This window comes from Notolepis coatsorum, assembly GCF_963971535.1.
Source record: "Notolepis coatsorum genome assembly, chromosome: 14".
NCBI lineage: Eukaryota > Metazoa > Chordata > Actinopteri > Aulopiformes > Paralepididae > Notolepis > Notolepis coatsorum.
This window is the reverse complement of record NC_140178.1, coordinates 106849230-106867784: the sequence shown is the minus strand read 5'-3', so window position 1 is coordinate 106867784 and position 18555 is coordinate 106849230. Positions and strand designations below refer to the sequence as shown.

General features: G+C 41.8%; 1 protein-coding gene across 1 annotated transcript in view; it reads right to left on the bottom strand.

Moving 5' to 3' along the window:
- Positions 1-1389: 1389 nt before the first annotated feature.
- bptf (bromodomain PHD finger transcription factor) overlaps positions 1390-18555 on the bottom strand; it is a 152842-nt gene continuing 135676 nt past the window's right edge. Inside the window, exons 27-31 of the mRNA XM_084329267.1 lie at positions 17086-17271; positions 9305-9497; positions 9084-9168; positions 5510-5696; positions 1390-2397 (exon numbers count right to left, since the gene is read on the bottom strand). Of these exons, the coding sequence (XP_084185393.1) occupies positions 2358-2397; positions 5510-5696; positions 9084-9168; positions 9305-9497; positions 17086-17271 (691 nt within the window). The 3' untranslated portion in view covers positions 1390-2357. The remainder of the gene's footprint in view (positions 2398-5509; positions 5697-9083; positions 9169-9304; positions 9498-17085; positions 17272-18555) is intronic.

The window sequence follows — 18555 nt, the reverse complement described above, 5'->3', positions numbered from 1 at the left end:
CTCAATATTAAAAAAAAAATTATATGAAAAGGTTATGAAATGAACAAGAATGTGATAAAATATGTAATAAAATTAAAAACGGAGCTCAACGCATACATTTGATCGTAGAAATCCGTTTGTTTCCCCAATATCAAGATGGCGGCGTTCTCGTGACGTCAGAGTGTCTTCGAGAATGCGACCGATGCACTTTCGCGTTACATCATGGGCTCGTGAGGGGGGGCGCTAAAATACCGGAAGTCACGTGTTTTTTATTTCACACAGTAAGTTAAATGGACATTTAAAAGGGAGACTAATCAGGTCCTTCTGTGTGTAATTAATTGCCTATATTTATTGTAACGTATAATATAGTATAGTGTATACGGTACGGACTATCATCTGCACCTTTGTTTTACACTGTTTATTTTCCTCATATTTCCCAATGGGAGATGTTGAGGTTTTCGGTCATATGGCTATGGTTTTCTACAACATTGAAATTGGGGTGAATATCAGACCTTCCCTTACAAATTGAAGGTTATCAACATTCTTTATGTTTTTCTGACGTGTAGATCCACGTGTCGTTATATCAATGTTAATCAATTCACAGCGCCACTGCAAAGGTCCTGCCCACTTAGGAGACCAGCACTGATTTACCCGATTGTAACGCGTTCATAATTCAAATACTTGTACTTTTATAGGCCTAATGCAAAATAACAGGAGTGCACTCTAGGCTGTTGAGTTCCCCATACTGTATGAACTTTTTGCCTATACTCAATTTATACCTATACTGCTTTCACTGTCTACAACTGCATACCTCAAACTATAGTCTACCCATATAACTTTGAATGCTAGCATGTACAACAATGCGGTAATAATGCTGTACACTGTATATCTATGTCCATTATATGTCTGAATATAGCCGCATTTAATAATTTCTATATACCCATGTATACATCTGCATATAACCCATATACAGTAACTATGATAGCATACACCATAATGCTATATATACCGTATACATATATTTACCCACATGTCTGTATATACCTGCATATAATCCTTTTTACATATCGATAGATACTATATCTGTACATAGCCCTTACCTACTCTTACTAGTTACGCTGGTGGCCAGTATGACTTACTGCCATAATGTCTTTATACCTGTAAGTCTACATACATCTGATTAGCACTATTACTCAGTAGTACTCATTTATACTCGCCTGTACATTGTATATTACTGCTACATTTGCACTCTGGTTAGATGCCAAACTTACTTGTGTACTTGTGCTAATTTGAGTAATCCAACAGCAGGTTAAAGACAGACCAATCAACATATGTATAAATCAGTGTACAATGTGTGAAGTGTGCAATTCATTCCAACATGCCACATATACTGAGTAAAGAGGAAGAGAGCAGTCTTCTTCATTTATTATGTTTCATATACATCAATATTTCAGCTGTAATACAAAAAAAGAAAAAGAAAACAAGTCGAAATCTGACAAATTTTTACAAACAGGGCAGGAAACCTTCAAATACACAGTTTTAACCTTCTCGTCAGTCACTACTGCAGAGCAAAACCATTTGAAACAGCTGTTCACTTTGAGTAGGCTACAGTAGCTTTACCAAAACAGACTACTGGTGTCCAGACACTGGAATAGGAACGTCGAGCGGGTTAGGTTCTTCTAAAAGACAAGTCTTCCATGCCACCTCAAATGAAGCGATTGGCCGTATTCAGACGGCGCCAATTCTTTCCCTCTTACGTCATCACCGGGTAACACGACGCACGAGAGTAAAGTGGCCACCGCGCGAACACGCTCAATGAGCTGAAAAAGAGAAAAGGTAGTTCCACTGTGAAATCTGATGTCAGACACCAAAACGTAGTTACATTACACCGAGTGACACTCGGCTAACGGTGTATTTTCAGTATTCAAATTGTGACCATGACGATGGCCTGAGGGCGTTTTCAACAGGCAAAAAACTGAATAAAGATTAAAAAATAAAAAATAAAGTAGTACATGGAAATGTGAGAGCTCCATAGAGTCTTTTCTCCGAGGTAAACGTTCTTCTGAAATGCCTTCTTTTTTTTTCACACTTCGCTTCAGTCCCCACTGCCAAGACGGGCCCCAAAAAGGTCCCTGGGAGGGGAGTGGTGGGGGGGGCAGAGGTGGGTTCAAGGGTGGGCTCCCCCCGCGTTCTATGGAAGCAGCAGCACCCAGTCGTACTGTAAAAGTCTTCCTTTTGGGAGGATGTGTTGAGGGGGGAGAGTAGCTCCTGAAGCAGCACAGGACGAGGTGGAGTCCAACGCAGATTTATTGTTCAGGGGGGGAAACGTATTTTCTTGGCAAGTGCATTTTGTTTTCGAGCAAATGTGTGGTGCATTTCTAAGAGGCTGAAGAAGACTGCAGTTTGTTGTTATGAGACCTACAGAATGCAGAGAGAGGGAACAGTTGAGAATCCATAGCATGTTTTTTTTTTTTTTTTTTTTTTTATTATTATTAATCAGTAAAAAGAAAAGAAAAAAAAGAGAAAAGAAAAGTGACATCGACAACAAAACAAAACTATGACACAAACAAACAAAGAAAAATGGATGCAAAGGGGTCCAGGAGAGGATTCTGCAGCCATGTTGGTATCATTTACAGGGAATGCCTTTATTGTAAAAGAGAACCTTTACAGCTACAAACTGTGTTCACACTACAGGCTACAAAGCAACAGGAAATCATACATTTTCAGTGGAAGTTACGAAGACACGTGAAGATACTACACGCCTGTCGTGCAACGCTCCTGGCGGACAGCAGCCCCAGATCTCAACTCAACCTTTCCTCTCACGCTCTAATGACGCCATGATGAGTCGTTAACCCTTTCACCACCGTTGGTTGTGTGACAGTAAAGGGTTAACCTTCTGTCGTGTGGCAGTGAAAAAAGGGTTAAGAGGCTGTTGTGTGGCAGTGAAAAAAGGGTTAGCCTTCTGTGTATTGTCGCAGTGAAAGGGTTAACCGTTTGGTAGTGCGGCGGTGAAAGGGTTAACCAATCACAACGCAGGAAATGATATTTCTGCTGAAGGAGAAACGGACCCCCCCCCCCCCCCCCTGTACCTTTCAACAATTATTTTTATTTAAATACCATAATATCACCAAATAATTAAGCTAGCTGGTTGCGGTCATTGTTGGGAGCATTTGACTGTATGAAATAGTTTTATAAAAGGAAAAAAAAGACCTGGTTAGGTTTTATGTTAAGTAAATAATTAGATATAATTGACACTACTATGGTGAATGTTTAACCGTTGTAATCTCGTAACATTTAGTAGGATTTCTCTTCTACTAGTAATGAATCGTACTGATTTAACGATCACATTAAACATGTCTGCTTCAGTGTAGCTGCAGCCATGCTGGGCCGCTTTGTAGCCCGTAGTCTGAACACCCGGTATAGTGAGGAGAGGAACTGGCGTTTAGGTCCCACCGAACATCCCTCACTTCTAGATTCACCGCCTTCCTCCTAGGACCATACAATCTAACCATAAAATAATCCTTCATCAAAGGATTTTTTTTTCTTTTTTAACTATCAGTGATTTAAAACATCTGAATAAATCAACCAATTATTGAGTCGGTTAAGTCCTAACTCTGTACACACTTAAAATTATGTCTATTTGACGGATGATTAACCCTTTCACTACCACACTACAGAAGGTTAACCCGTTCACTACCACACTACCGTCTGTAGTGTGATAGTAAAATGGTTAACCTTCTGTATTGTCACAGTGAAAGGGTTAATCATTTGGTAGTGTGGTAATGAAAGGGTTAAGCGGGGCTGAAGGATGCCCCAGGGGGGGAAGAAGGAACATACAAAACCTAATGTCATAAATATTTCGTAATAAAATATACACCTTTATATACGTGTGGTCGAGAACATACTATCCGATCCGGCTGAAAACGATATCAGATAAATAAATAAAACTTAAGAATTTGAAATATTATTATTTTTTTAACATTTCTTTTTGCATACAAGCTCACCTACTGCAGTGCGTTATCTTGCCGATGGAACGTTTTGGTTTTGTGAAAAGGATCATAAGAAAACAAGCATAACTCCCCATCATGATTACTGAATCAAAACATGTCAACATGGCTGCCATTTTGTTATTATCACCGAAGGCATGATTGGGAAAAACTATCACCTAACAACTTTTTACAACTTCAGAACGACTGCACCGAACGGTTTCTTTGATAACTGATCAGACAACTTGCTGCCGTTTATAAAAAGAAAAAGAAAAAACAGCACTGTTCCATTATTTTCACTACTAGGGCCGCCAGCATCCAGACCTCAGCTACAACGGCCCACTTATGAATCTGACAATCTGGAAGAAAGAGAGAATGGGATGGCATAAATCAAATGCATGCTGCACAGGTGAACAAGACACAAATGCAAAAAGGTGATGCACGACAGAGGCAGGCGAGAGAGAACGACGCTGCCAAAGAATCAACCGAAAGCTTCGACACACGGGGGGGATCAGTGGTGGAAGAAGTACACAGTTCCTTTACTCAAGTAAAAGTAGAAATACCCAGATAAATGAGTACTCTGGTAAAAGTAAAAGTCCTCTATTAAATTTCTACTTCGGTAAAAGTAGAAAAGTATTTGCTATTGAATGGACTTAAGTATCTAAAGTAAAAGTATGCATTCTACATGATGTTTGTGTATTCTAGTGCTTGGGAGCGTTCAATACTTGAACCATTGACCTCTAAAGGTTATGTTAAAGTGGTATGCGGTCCAGTTGTGCTGCTACGATTATTAGTTGACAGACTTCAAATGTGAAAGTATATAACCTTCATTCATCTTTGCCACATTTTCTATGCAAAACCTTTTTCTTCAAAGTAACTAGTAACGGATGGGCTCAGATCGATGTAGTGGAGTAAAAAGTACAATATCTCCTTTGAAATGTAGTGGAGTAAAAGTATAAAGTTCCCTAAAAATGAAAATAGTCACATAAAGTACAAGTAGCTCGAAATTGTACTTAAGTACAGTACTTGAGTAAAAATACTTAGTTACTTTCCACCACTGCAGGGGGGAGAGACGTCCCAGTGGACTCCAGTATCATCTAGTGGGGCCAAGCAGCCCTCAGACCACATGCAGACCTGAGGGAGAATAGCCCGGAACTAGCGCACTGCTGCTACCGCCGCTGTTACTACTACTACTACAACAGCACATTCTGAAGCAAGATGGCATAGCCGGGGATATGTACGGCTACTGCAACAAACATGCAGCATGACAAAATAATAATGAATGAATGCGACATGTACACTAAAAAAAAAGAAGGAAAAAAAAAAGAAATTAAAATGGTACAATTCAGAGATTCAATCAACAAATGCACGACGATCGAACTATGAACACGACAGAATCAGCCGAGGTAAGACGAGGTCATGACCTTTCAACTAAACGAGACAAGAGAGTGGGAAGGAGCGCGGAGAGCCTTTGGCCCCTGGTATGAGGGGCCCCTGAACCTTACCTAAGATGAGATATTCCCTTTGATTGATTAGCCGCTTACCTGCTTGCTTTGAAACCTTTGAGTTTCTGTACAAAGAACGCCTCCAGGACCTCCGCACACTGAAAGAAGGGCGAGTCGTTCGGGTTGTAATAGCGGCAGTTGTCGAAGATTTTGGTCACGTCTGCCACAACCTCTGTGAGCTTGTTGTAATGTCGCTTCTGCAACTGGCCGTCCATCGTGGAGAAGTCTACGGGGCAGACGAGGATACATGGGACTGCATTTATATAACAGCTTTTATCCAAAGCTACTAGCGCCTGTATCTGCCTGCCTGCTGTGGCTGTTTTGTTTGTCTTACCATGTTTTAATCGTGTTCCGTTTGAACTTTGTATTTATTTGACCCCCCCTACCACCTATCCCTCAACAGGCTTTGCCAGGTCGCCATTGTAAATAAGAATTTGTTCTTAATGACATACCTGGTTAAATAAAGGTTATATCATATGGTATTTATTTAGTATATATATTATATATTACATATTTATAGGTATATTTATATATAAATGTATTGGATTGTATAGAGATAGTGTTTATACATAAAAGTAACAATAGATTAAATTATAATTTGTGATGGGTAAAAAGGGGTAGGAATTTTAAAAAGTGTATACTTCTTCCTACTCCTTTTTCGAACAGGGTAAACTAGGATTTGTTTATCCGTTTGTCTTTTTGTTGTCTTTTTTATTATCTTTTGTATTATGTCAAATGAACAGATATATTTGAGTTTTTATACTTGTTCGAAAATAAAAATATTTCATTCATTCATTAATTAAAATAAAGGTTAAATAAATAAGAAATAAAAAAAAATAAACAAACGTATGCCTCACATTCAGCCATTCACTCGCATGTCGTCAGCAGAGGCGACCATGCAAGGTGTCAACCTGCTCATTGGGAGCAGTTAGGGGTCTCAAGGACACTTCGACACACTGCTAGGGAGGAGTGGGAATCAAACTGGGATAACGAACAACTGGGTAATCTTCAGATTACCAGACGACCGCTCTACCCCCTGAGCCACTAGTGCGAAAAGTTGGGTGCTTTTCTTTTTTTCTTTTTTTTTAGCGTTTATCGCTTTTCTGGTCAAGCGTGACCGACAGAAACAGGTTGAAATGGGATGTAGAGCAGGGGAAGACATTCTGAGAAATGACGGCGGGTCCGGGAATCGAACTCGTGTCCCCCAGATCCGTGACGAGCATGGTTTTCCCCGACGCAGAAATAGCGCCGAGATATGCGGTGAGCTACGGGAGCTCCCCAAGTTGGGTGCTTTTCTAAAGCGTTCAACACATTGTCTTTGGAACGTTAGTCCACTGAATCATGCCATTATGCACAAAGAAATAAATGTTTCATATTTTATGGAAGAGCATTATATGAATGTATGTACATTTAACCTCTTAACACTTTGATTGCCAGGGAGCAGGGGGCACTGTGGGCCTTCAGTGCCAGCATTCTATTCAATGGATAGAATGGCGTGTTTGCACTGCTATAAACTATATTTTATATTATAGCTATGGATCTAATAACGCAGTCGATTGGATATAATAGTGTCCTTACCTGGTCTCTGATGTAATGCAAAAAAAAAAATCCAATTATCTGATCGCCATTCCAGTTATCCACAGCGATCCTGTCTCCGACATTATTGGGCATTGCACATGAATGGGCGTGCAGGGTCAGTTGTCCAAGCCATCCCTACAAGCGCTTGTTTTTCCGGAGTGTTTAGGACCCGCCCCCACGCGGCAGCTCGGTAGAGAAAAGAAACTACATAGTTTCGAATGGAGTGCAATAGCGGCCGAAGGCGTTAGAGGGCGGTATTGACCGCCTGCAATCTCAGACACATTCAGAACAGTATGCACAAGGTGCCCCGATGAATTATGAATGGCAATAGCAAATAAAAGAAATACCGAAGCAAAAACGTAGATCTAAGTTTCTGTGATGTGGCCGGCACTCAAGCCCTGGGCCACAGAAATGTAGTTCTACGTTAACGGCACCCAAAGTGTTAACTGGCACCGACCCGGCCCCGGGACCTCTTGAGGACGATTTGCCCACCGGCGCGACGCGCCACTTTGCCGAACTCTAGCGGCTCGGGTCTGCATTTTTTTTAAATACAATATAAATATATATATATAATTAAATCCCTATTTGTTGCCTGTCGATTGCCCTTTCAGGCGACAAAATCCGTTCAGCGGTTCTCGAGTTACATGCCGATATGTGAGGCGTGCGCCAAAGTACACGTCAGAGCTTATTTTCTTTCGATTACCACCCCCGACTCCCAGGGCTCTAGCTCTGTCATTCATTTGGCGATCTCGAAGATTATTAGACAGGGTTGTAGCCAATGAGTGTGGCTTTCCAATGATACCCCAAATGGGGATCTGCGAATCAGGGATCTAGGTGAAAAGTCACGAGCGAAAGCAGGAAGAGAAAAAAACGCAGAATTAATTAAGTCAATTAGGAAATGGTTTACTGGAGAGCCTTTTCTTTTTTTTTCAGTTTACCAAAATCACTCCTAATCACTCATTTCTGAACGGATTTCTATTTCAGGCTATGGACCCGGTGTTCTCCAGCTCATACCAATTTTTTTTACCAATACTATATTTGGATATTGCAACTACTACAGAAAACGTGAGTAACAAGTTTTTCTACAACTCAAGTTCAGACCTATGTTACTTTATTTCATTAGCACTAAAAGTGATCTTTCTTTGTTGTATCAGAAACATCAGAATGTTATATTTCAAAAGAGACCAGGCTTATCCATGTGCTATAAGTATAAAGTATAAAGATACGCTTTTCAAAAAAAGTATGCAGTCCTCAAGTTCAAGTTTAAAAATGGCCACTTTTCTGGGCGCCAGTTAAGAGGTTAAAAAGGTTGTGACAATAAAATAATCTGAATCATTATCAGATCTACAAAATGATGCATTATAGACGTTAAACGTTGAAGTGTAAGTTGTTGAGGGGGGGAAGCTGTCAAAATGTATCAAAAGCTATTCCCAGGATTTTTTTATAACTGAGTCATGTTATCGTATCCTTTTTAAAGCTGGGTTTGGGGGATAAACAAGTGTTACAAAATATCCAAACCTTTATTAAAACGGAGGTTGCCCTCATTTACAGTCACGTTGAGTGTACATACAGAAATAAGCAAGGAAAAGTATATAAAATCCCACAGCGTATACAATAATTATGAATAGGACAAGACGAGGCAAAGAGCAAGGATAACAAATTAATAGGGCTGTCATAAATACTTCGAAGCTTCGTTCGATGGGCATGGGATTCGAATATGAAAATAAAATTCGATTATGTATAAAAAATAAAAAATAATATATATATTTTATTTTTTGCAAAACCAACTCTGCCTCTCTTTGTTAAACTACAACAAGCAATGCTGTTTGTTATTTAAGATGAGGTCGGACTCGGCACTGACAGATTTGTGTTCATTGTGCTGCTTTTATAAAGCCTCAAATGACGGCTTACAATATTTCATGAAAGCAAAGTGTTTAGTTTGTCTAAGATTTAAAAAGGTTTCAACTTTACAGCACTGACAAAGTTGAACAAAGTGCTGTACAAGTCCCACAACATTCTGGACTCGCTGTCTTACCCATTGGTTCCTTGATCACGCGATAATAATCAGGAGCATCGTTGGGATCCACCGCTTCCAGGAACGGCCAGGCCATTTTGTGAGACTGTTTAAAAGCACAAGAGATAGAATAGAATAGAAATGGAAATTACCTGAGGAGATGTTTAACCCGGGGAGGAACATTTGGGGAAATATTTTAGTTCTCTATATATTTGTCATTCATCTCCAAACAGCATGTGTACCTGTAACGAACGTAGTATTCTTTTCAAGCCCTCGTAGTCTTTGTCTGTGAGCGGCGTGAGGACCGTCATGGCGTCCTCCGTGGACTGGCACTGCGGACAAACGTACAGGTCTATGTGGTTGGCCTCGCTCTGCAGGATGCCCACGCAGCGCCCGTGGTACCAGTTCTGGCAGCGGTCGCAGCCGATGTAGAACCTGAGAGGGCAACATGGAAATAGAATGCATAAACATTAGGGACGGGAAATTAGTAGGCCTGTCCCCGACTAAGGATTTGGCCGACTTTGATTGGCCAAAATTTGCCGATAGTCGACTACCCCCCCGAATCAATATATATATATTTTTTATAATAATAATAATATTATTATTATATATGTTTTATTATTCTATTTGGGCTGTGGGGGGTGCTTAATGTCTGAATGAGTCGACTGAAGGCTTCTTGTCCTTGGATACATCTTGATATTTGTCTAGTCTAGTGTGTTCATTAGATGGGTGAAATCCTCTTTCAGTGCCTCTGTGCCCGTTTTCTTAGGCAGTTAGCCTCACTGGTATGAGCGCCATTAGCGTTAGCCGCGCTTCTAGGCTTCTTTGCTTTTGGAAAGAATGATCCCAAAGAATATATATATATTATAATATATATTTTTTTTGCATTCGACTAAGAGGTTGGCAGTCGACTATGGCTCCTTTCGATCGATTAGTCGACTATTGGACTAGTCGAGGTCATCCCTAGAAATGAGTAAGTATTGAGTACTCCCCGTTTCAACTGAACACAAGTGGTTTTTGAGGGTGCTCGATGGACCTGTCTCAAACCCTGCCCTCTTTTCTTGATCCTCCAATCACAACTGTCGCTTACCTCGGACAAACCAAGTTTGTCCGAGGTAAGCGACAGTTGTGATTGGAGGATCAAGAAAAGGGGCAGGGTTTGAGACAGGTCGATTGTCACCAAAAGTGCTCGCTTGTGCCACTGAAACAGAAATCTGGCTCTGAAAGCCCACGAGGCGTGAGTTGTTGCAGGAAGACGACACTGGTCAGCTGTGGAGCATGAGAGTGTACCACGAAAACGTTTATGCATTGAAAGCGTATAAAAGATAAAAAACAGTTAGCTTAGCGCCATCTAAAAGATAAAAACATTTGATAGATGGGCGGGTCTTCCATTGTAACTGGTGGGCAGAGTTAATTTAGTTAAAATGGTAGTGCTGCCAAAGTCTTTATACATTTTCACTCATATCCCGGTCCTCATTAACTCATTGGACGCCAGTCACGATGATAGTCGGGTTGACTCGCCATCGCTTGAGCGCCAATCACGAGTAAAGATTTCAAATCAAATCAAATAGTCGGGTTCTAATCGTTATTTCTTTTATTAGCGATATCCATTCATTTTCATCCATCGAGCCTGATGTTATCGTTGGGAATGGGTCTGAGCTCGCAAAAGGGCAAATACCGCCCCCTACCCCCCTTCCGGCTGGTAATGCACTCCACTGGGAATGGTATAGTTTATTTTCTGGGACGATCCAAGCCGTGCGGGTGTGGTTTAAATACTCAGGCAAGGTAACCTGATTTCAACGATACATCTGCGAGGCTGCGTTAAGAAGTCGTTTTTTAGGACACTTGATCAACTAATAAGCTCCTTTCTTTGGGGAAATAAGAATCCACGTATCAGGAGATCAGTGTTACAGCTCCCCAAAGCTCTCGGTGGTCTGGCATTGGCAAATTTCCTACACTATTACTGGTCTTGTAACATTCATAAACTATTGGGTCAATGACACGACTGACAATCTATGCCCCATGTTGGTCGATATGGAACTCTCTTCCTTTAAACACTCTCTTCACTCCCTGGTGTGCTCTCAACTCCCTCTCTCCATTACTAAGTTTTCTTCAAACCCATTGGTGGTTGACTATCAAAATGTGGATACAATTTAGGAAAGGCCTCCATAAGGCCTCGAACCTCACCCCTATTTTGAACAACCATCTATTTCTGCCTTCTTGCACCGATTTAGCCTTTCAATCTTGGTTGGACAAAGGGATAACTACATTTAAAGATCTTTACAACCCACGGGACCTTCATGTCTTTTTCAGACCTCTCGAAGGGATTTGACCTTCCCAAATCCCACCTGTTTTTTTTTTTTTTAAATTAGGCATTTATTCAGAATCAGAACCCCAAATTCCCTAGTCGTCCCCCAGACACTCTTATAGACTCACTAATGGCCCTCAATCCGGAAAAAATACTTCTAATTTCTAACATCTATTATCTTGTCAACTCCACTACCGATAGCCCAGTAACCAGCCCTAAGGACTCTTGGGAGCGAGAGCTGGGAATAGCCAGCATTACCTGACGAGTATTGGGAACCGGTTCTAAAGTCTGTTCATTCGTCTTCCATCTGTGCGAGACACGGCCTCAAACAGTGCAAAATTGTACACAAAGTCCACTATACTAACTTAAGGCTGTCTCGAATTTATCCTAATGTTAAAGGGGAACTCCAACATTTTGGGAAATTTGCTTATTTAACATCTTCCCTGGAGTTAGACAAGAAGATACATACCTTTTTTGTCTCTGTGCGTGCATTTTAGCTTTGGGAATAGACGCTCCGTTAGCATAGCTTAGCTTCATCACTGGAAGTGAGGCAGGACAGTAGCCTTACAGTGCCTTACAGTGTATTGCAAGGTCTGACATTGACCAAATTTGATATGCATGACCTTGGTGGGCTCTAGGTCAACTCCTGAAAAGGGGGTCAATGTCAGACCTTGCAATCAAAAGTTAGGGGGCGCACTGAAATTATGGCAAGGGTTATTAGCCCCCTAACTTTTGATTGCAAAGTCTGACATTGACCCCCTTTTCAGGAGTTGACCTAGAGCCCACCAAGGTCATGCATATCAAGTTTCGTCAATGTCAGACCTTGCAATACACTGTAAGGCACTGTAAGGCTACTGTCCTGCCTCACTTCCAGTGATGAAGCTAAGCTATGCTAACGGAGCGTCTATTCCCAAAGCTAAAATGCACGCACAGAGACAAAAAAGGTATGTATCTTCTTGTCTAACTCCAGGGAAGATGTTAAATAAGCTAATTTCCCAAAATGTTGGAGTTCCCCTTTAACTGACTCATGTAACAGGTGCAAGCAATCTCCTGCCGACCATACCCACATGTTCTTCTGGTCCTGCCCCAGGGTTGCCACATTCTGGTCTGAAATCATCAAAACCATTGGCACAGCATACAATACTATTATCACCCGTGATCCACTCATGGCCTTGTTCGGTGTTCCTCTACAACCTCTTACCTCTAAAATAGCACAATGTGTTCTTGCCTTCACCACCTTACTGGCCAGGCAACTCATTATCTTTAAGTGGAAACCTACTCAACCTCCATCTCACAATAGGTGGGTGAAGGAGTTGCCATTGTCTATTCATCTTGAAAAACTCAGATTCTCCCTCAAGGGATCCCTGAATTGGGAGCATGTCTATGTTCCCCGGGTCCTATGTTCCCCGATTGATTGATTGATTGAAAATTTTAGACCACCAGCCCTGATTCCAAACTCTAACCTTAACCAACTTCGAAAGAGGGCCTAAGCTTAACCAGTTCGAAACAAGGCGGACATTAATAATTAATAAAATAATACAAATTAATAGAATGTTCAATCAATTAATCAATCAATCAGGGAACATAGGATAAGGGGAACATAGGACCCGGGGAACATAGGGATGATCCCCCTGAATTCCTTCGAGAAGACTTGGAGACCCTTTCTAAATCATATAGAATCTCTGACATCCTTGCCTGCTTGTGACGACTGAGCCTCCCCCCTATTTATAATTTTATTTGATCTATTTATTAAATTGTTCAGTTATCATTTATGTTTATCTATTTTTATTTGTGTATTCTGTACTGTTGAGTATGTATGTTTGTTGTTGCTCGCTCTCCTTTGATGGGAGAGCTAAAAACAGTTAGCTTAGTGTTATCTAAGAGATAAAAACAGTTTGCTTAGCATTATCAAAAATATAAAAGCAGTTAGCTTAGCATTATCTAAAAGATAAAAAGTTAGCTTAGCGTTATCAAAAAGATAAAAACAGTTAGCTTAGCGTTATCTAAGAGATAAAAACAGTTAGCTTAGCGTTATTAAAAAGATAAAAGCAGTTAGCTTAGCGCTATCTAAAAGATATAAACAGTTAGCTTAGCGTTATCCAAAAGATAAAAGCAGTTAGCTTAGCGCTATCTAAAAGATAAAAACAGTGGTTCGTGTTTGTGCATTTCCAAATTGTTCCAACATGTCACCCACTTTGCATAGCGTTCAAAGACTAGGATTGATGAGCGGAGAGAGACCTGTTGCAGACAGAGTGGCTGCCTAATGTAATTATTACAAATGGTAACTGACATGGGGCGGTTAGGTGGCCGAGCGGAGATTGCGTTCGTCACCAACCCCGGAGCTGTGAGCTGGATTCGCCTGTTCGAATCCAGCTCACAGCTCCGGGGTTGTCACCAGCTTGGCTGGCCGTCTGCACTAATACAATTGGCTGTATTAGAGGGTGGGAGAAGCTGGCGGGGTGGGTCCGGGTCGTTGTAAACAGCGACTCCTACAGTTCGGTCGGGGCGCCTGCTAAGCGCGGATAGGACTTGAGGGGGATAGTGTGATCCTCCCACACGCTACGCCCTCTCGATGAGAATCCGCGCTGCCAGGTGAAAAGAAGCGGTTGATTGGCTGGACGTGTGTCGGAGGAAGCACGTGGTAGCCTCCACTCTCCCAGATGATCTGACTGTGGGGGGTAAGTGCGCAGCGACCAGGAAGGGACTGGGAATTGGCATACGACTAACATTGGGATGGGAGAAAATCGGAGGAAAATGGAGGGGGAAAAAGATCAATAAAAAAAAAAAAAAAAAATGGTAACTGACTGTTTTGACTGACAATACTGATTAACACATTGGGTGCCATGCAGTATGCCCATCTTTACCACTCTCTGCCAGTGCTGTAAGCCTATGGAGTGGCTCACCTTCTTTGCAGGGCTATAACTTTTTAAATATTATAGCTATATCGACATTACTATGGCCCATTCAACATCGGGTATCTATCGTTCCGGATGTGGGAACGTTATATTTTTTCCATTCATACATTGTCGTGTTAGTACCGTCGAGAATATAAGTATGTTTTTAGACTGTATAGCAGTAATTCCTAGAACGCGCGCTATAGGCCCCGACGCGTATTATACATTATCGATTGGTGTTTCGTCCCTACACGCTATATTAAAAATGTCAAATGCATATGATCGCTATACATTATGCTCCATCATGCGTGAAGGAAAGGGGGGGTGGGGTCGTTTATGATTCCTTGATTGTCACTAACGGCTTTCTTTAGTAAGACACCATACGTTGATCGGACAGATTGCAATGAAATAAATGGACAATCGAGCTGGAAATAACGTTAGATTCCTCTTACCTCTGGCCGATGCACCTGGAGAAAAAAAATTCCAATTATTTGACGTCAATCTGCTAGATCCATTTTCCCTTTGTATGACGCAATAAACTCCGAAAGCATATTGATTCTTGCGTCTCGAAAGCGATCCAATGCACTCGAGGTGTGTATATTGATCCACGTTACAAGATATCTCTGGCAGAGCTTTTTCCCTGATGCACCGATCGGCACTCCGGTTTAGAGTGGAGTGTAACGCGCCCGAAATCCACCAGGCGGCGGTATTGAGGCGTTGTAATATCAGACAGGGTCCAGCTGGCTCCCGGAGGCTTCCTGGATGAATTATGAATGCCAATAGCGAATAAAAGAAATAACGATCATAACGAGTTTACTCGTTGTTGGCACTCAACGCATGGCTCAACTCTGCACAATATATCATTATTGCTGATGCCATGCGCTTTAACACTTTCCGTGCCAGCAGGGGGAGCCAAAAATAGCGCTTGAGTGCCAACGCTGTAGTCAATGGAGGGCGATCATATTTGCGAACGCATAAACTATATCTTAAATTATGGCTATGTGTCTAATACGCCCGTCGCTTATCAATGACTTGTTTGCAGTCAACATTGTAGAAACGGATTGTTTTTAATCGGTTCATTTCCGTTTTATACCATTTTGAAAAACGCTTGTTTTTTTAAACTTCCAGAAAAAAATAAAGATTCCGTGATAATAGCTCTTTAGTGGAATACACAAAACACGTCGTAATTTTTCTGCTTATTTATGAATAGTTTTCAAATAAACGCTAGATTATCGATAGTAGATGTGTACTTATGCACGCTATAGAAGCGGGCTGAAAAATCGATTCTCTTATTTCCTGATCGCACACACACAGGGCCCACGTTGATATCTCTGTGAAAAAAGCTCTGATTATCCTAAGACTGGTAAAATAGATTCCGTACCTCAGATCAGATGTTCTCCAAAAATATTATTCCAATTCCTGATCGCCATTCCAAATATCGATCGCATTTATTGATCCAACGCTGGGTGCTCGAACACATTATTCCACGCTGTTCTGCGGGACCACAAAGACTGCAATCGGCTCCGGTTACTTGCCTGAGAAGTAAAATGTGGATTCCGGACTGTTTTTTTCCCATGCGGTTCATTCAATCCATTCCAAAGGGATGCAGTACCATCCGGGAGACGATAGGGGGCGGTATTTTCCCAATGGAGCTCAGAGAGAGTTTGCAGCACTAACGTGAGGCTAGATTGATGAAATATGAATGGAAATCGCTAATAAAAGAAATAACGATTAAAAAAACAGATTTCTCGTCCGTGGCACTCAAAGTGTTAAAAGCTACTTTTACCACTAAAAGTAGGAGGTAACCAATCAGACCACAGATATTCTATCAGGTCTTATTGATCACCATCTTATTTGTATAAAAAGTAAACTGTTGGCACTCAACAGAACGCTCACATTGAGCCATTGAGCGTTCGCGCAGTTGTGAAAAGTTACATTGGTTTCATCATCCGTTTTCAGACCCTTCAGTCTTCCCTACGGTATTTCCCCATACAGCTGCAGGATATGTCCCCATTTCCGTACCTGGACGGTTAATGTCACACTTATGGATCTCTGGGCGACATAAAACTAAGAGGTAATGACTATTTCTGGGACTTGATAGTCCCCGATTTATATCCGTTTGTTTTGTCATAAAGCCGTAACCTCCACCAGGTTGCCCCCCGCCCCCCCCCGATTAAAGAGGCGTGGCGATCACAAACCAGGGCGAGTGACATATTGACGTCAGATGTAAACAAGGACTGGTAGTCTGAAGTCACATGGTTTCATCCAGACTGTCCCTGGAGACGTCGGGAGCCAACAGTCATAGGGTCTCTATTCAAACTACTCCCACTTTGAGACGCATTGTGACTATGGACTTGAAAATGTGTCATTAAGCGCAATGTCTTCCCACCTCTGATTAACCCCTTCAAGGTTTTTTGACATGTAAATGGGAAATGGCTGCATGTATATAGCGCTTTTATCCAAAGTGCTTTACGATTTGTTCCTCACATTTTACCCATTCACTCACACATTCACCCAGCGACGGCGGAGGCGACCATGCAAGGTTACCAACCTGCTATTAGCAATTAGGGGCTAAGCGTCTTGCTCAAGGACACATCAACACACTGCCCGGGAGGAGCGGGAATCTAACCCGGAACCTTCCGGCTACCAGACGACCGCTCTACCTCCTGAGCCTCCTATTCAAACGACTCCCACTTTGAGAAGCATTGAGACTATGGACCTGGGAATGCATCATTAATTAGGTGCAATGTTTTGCCACCTCCGATTAAAACCCCATTTGAGGTTTCTGACGTGTATAATATGAGAGTGGTCTTAGCCGTACTGTGCTTCGTCGTACGGCGTCCGGCAGATGCAGTAGAGCTCCTCCTCCGTGCTGGGGGGCGGTGCTTCCTGGCCCCGCTTGCAGTCGTTGCAGACAAAGTCCTCCAGCTTCTTGGCCTCCTTCTCAGTGATGCCGACACACGCGCCGTGGAACCAGTTGGAACACAGGTCGCACCCGATGTAGAACCTGGAACAAAACGGGAGCGTTTTTTTTAATTCATCTCTTCAGGACCACAGTGGAAACTCGGTAGAAGCCCCAGACCTCCGCCGATGCTGAACGATTTAATTACATTTTTATTTATTTATTTAACCTTTATTTACCCAGGGTAGGTTCGCCGAGCACGGATGCTCCTTTTCAGCAACGCCCTGCTTCACATTCACACAGTTCCATTGACACCTGGGAGCTGCCCAGTACGACCACAGTCTGACACCGTTGGCCACTGAGCAACTCCACTGGAGCAGTTGGGGTTTTAGTGCCTTGCTCAAGGGCACTTCAGCAGTTGGTGTTAAGGGTATGGGAGAGTTATTCATTCACTTCCCCAGCCCGGATTTTTCCTGCCGGTCCGGGGGATCGAACCGGCGACCTTCCGGTCACAAACCCGCTTCTCTAACCTTTAGGCCACTAGGGATGGGTACCTTTCACATTTGAACCGATACCGGTACCGGTACCTGTGAATCGATACCGGTACCCAACGGTACCTTTTTTCGGTACTTTAGTCTCAAGAAATTTAATTTACCTACCTCAAGTCGTGAAAAAAAAATATCCAAACTTCAAATAACGACTATTTCAGTTTTCGGCTTGCCATTGCTCCGACTGCTTTGTTGTTGAATCAAGTCAAATCCTAGGTAAGCATATATTGTGCGTGTGAACGTCGACATGAAAAGAAAAAAGTTAATAAAAAAAAAAAAAAAAAAAAAAAAAAATCTGTATCTCACTTGATTCGATACTCGGTAGTACAGACGTGTTTCGGTTCGGTACCTCAAAAGTACCGGATTCGGTACCCATCCCTATTAAGGCCACCGCTGCCGCCGATCTCCCAGTTAGACCTAAGACTCCCAAGATACAACACTGAACGGCACACAGGAAGTCCTTCATTCCAACAGCCAACGCATCACTGTGCCTCACTGCGCACAGAGTATCAGTACAAACTCTGGCATATCTTCCTGGACTTTTTACATTTTTACTTTTAAATGTATTACTGTACATTTTACTGTATATTACTGTATACTTTTGGCTGTATATTTTAGAATGTATATACATATTTTAGAATGTATATACCGGACTGTATTTTTATTCTTATTTGTTATTTTTGACTACCTAAATGTTTATTGTGTAGTGCTGAATTTCCCTCGGGATCAATAAAGTACTTCTATTCTATTCAGTTTTACTTTCACACTCAACATTTTACTGGGTAGATCAAATCAACAATTTTCTTTTCATTTCAGATATTGATTGAAGAAGTGTGGTCAG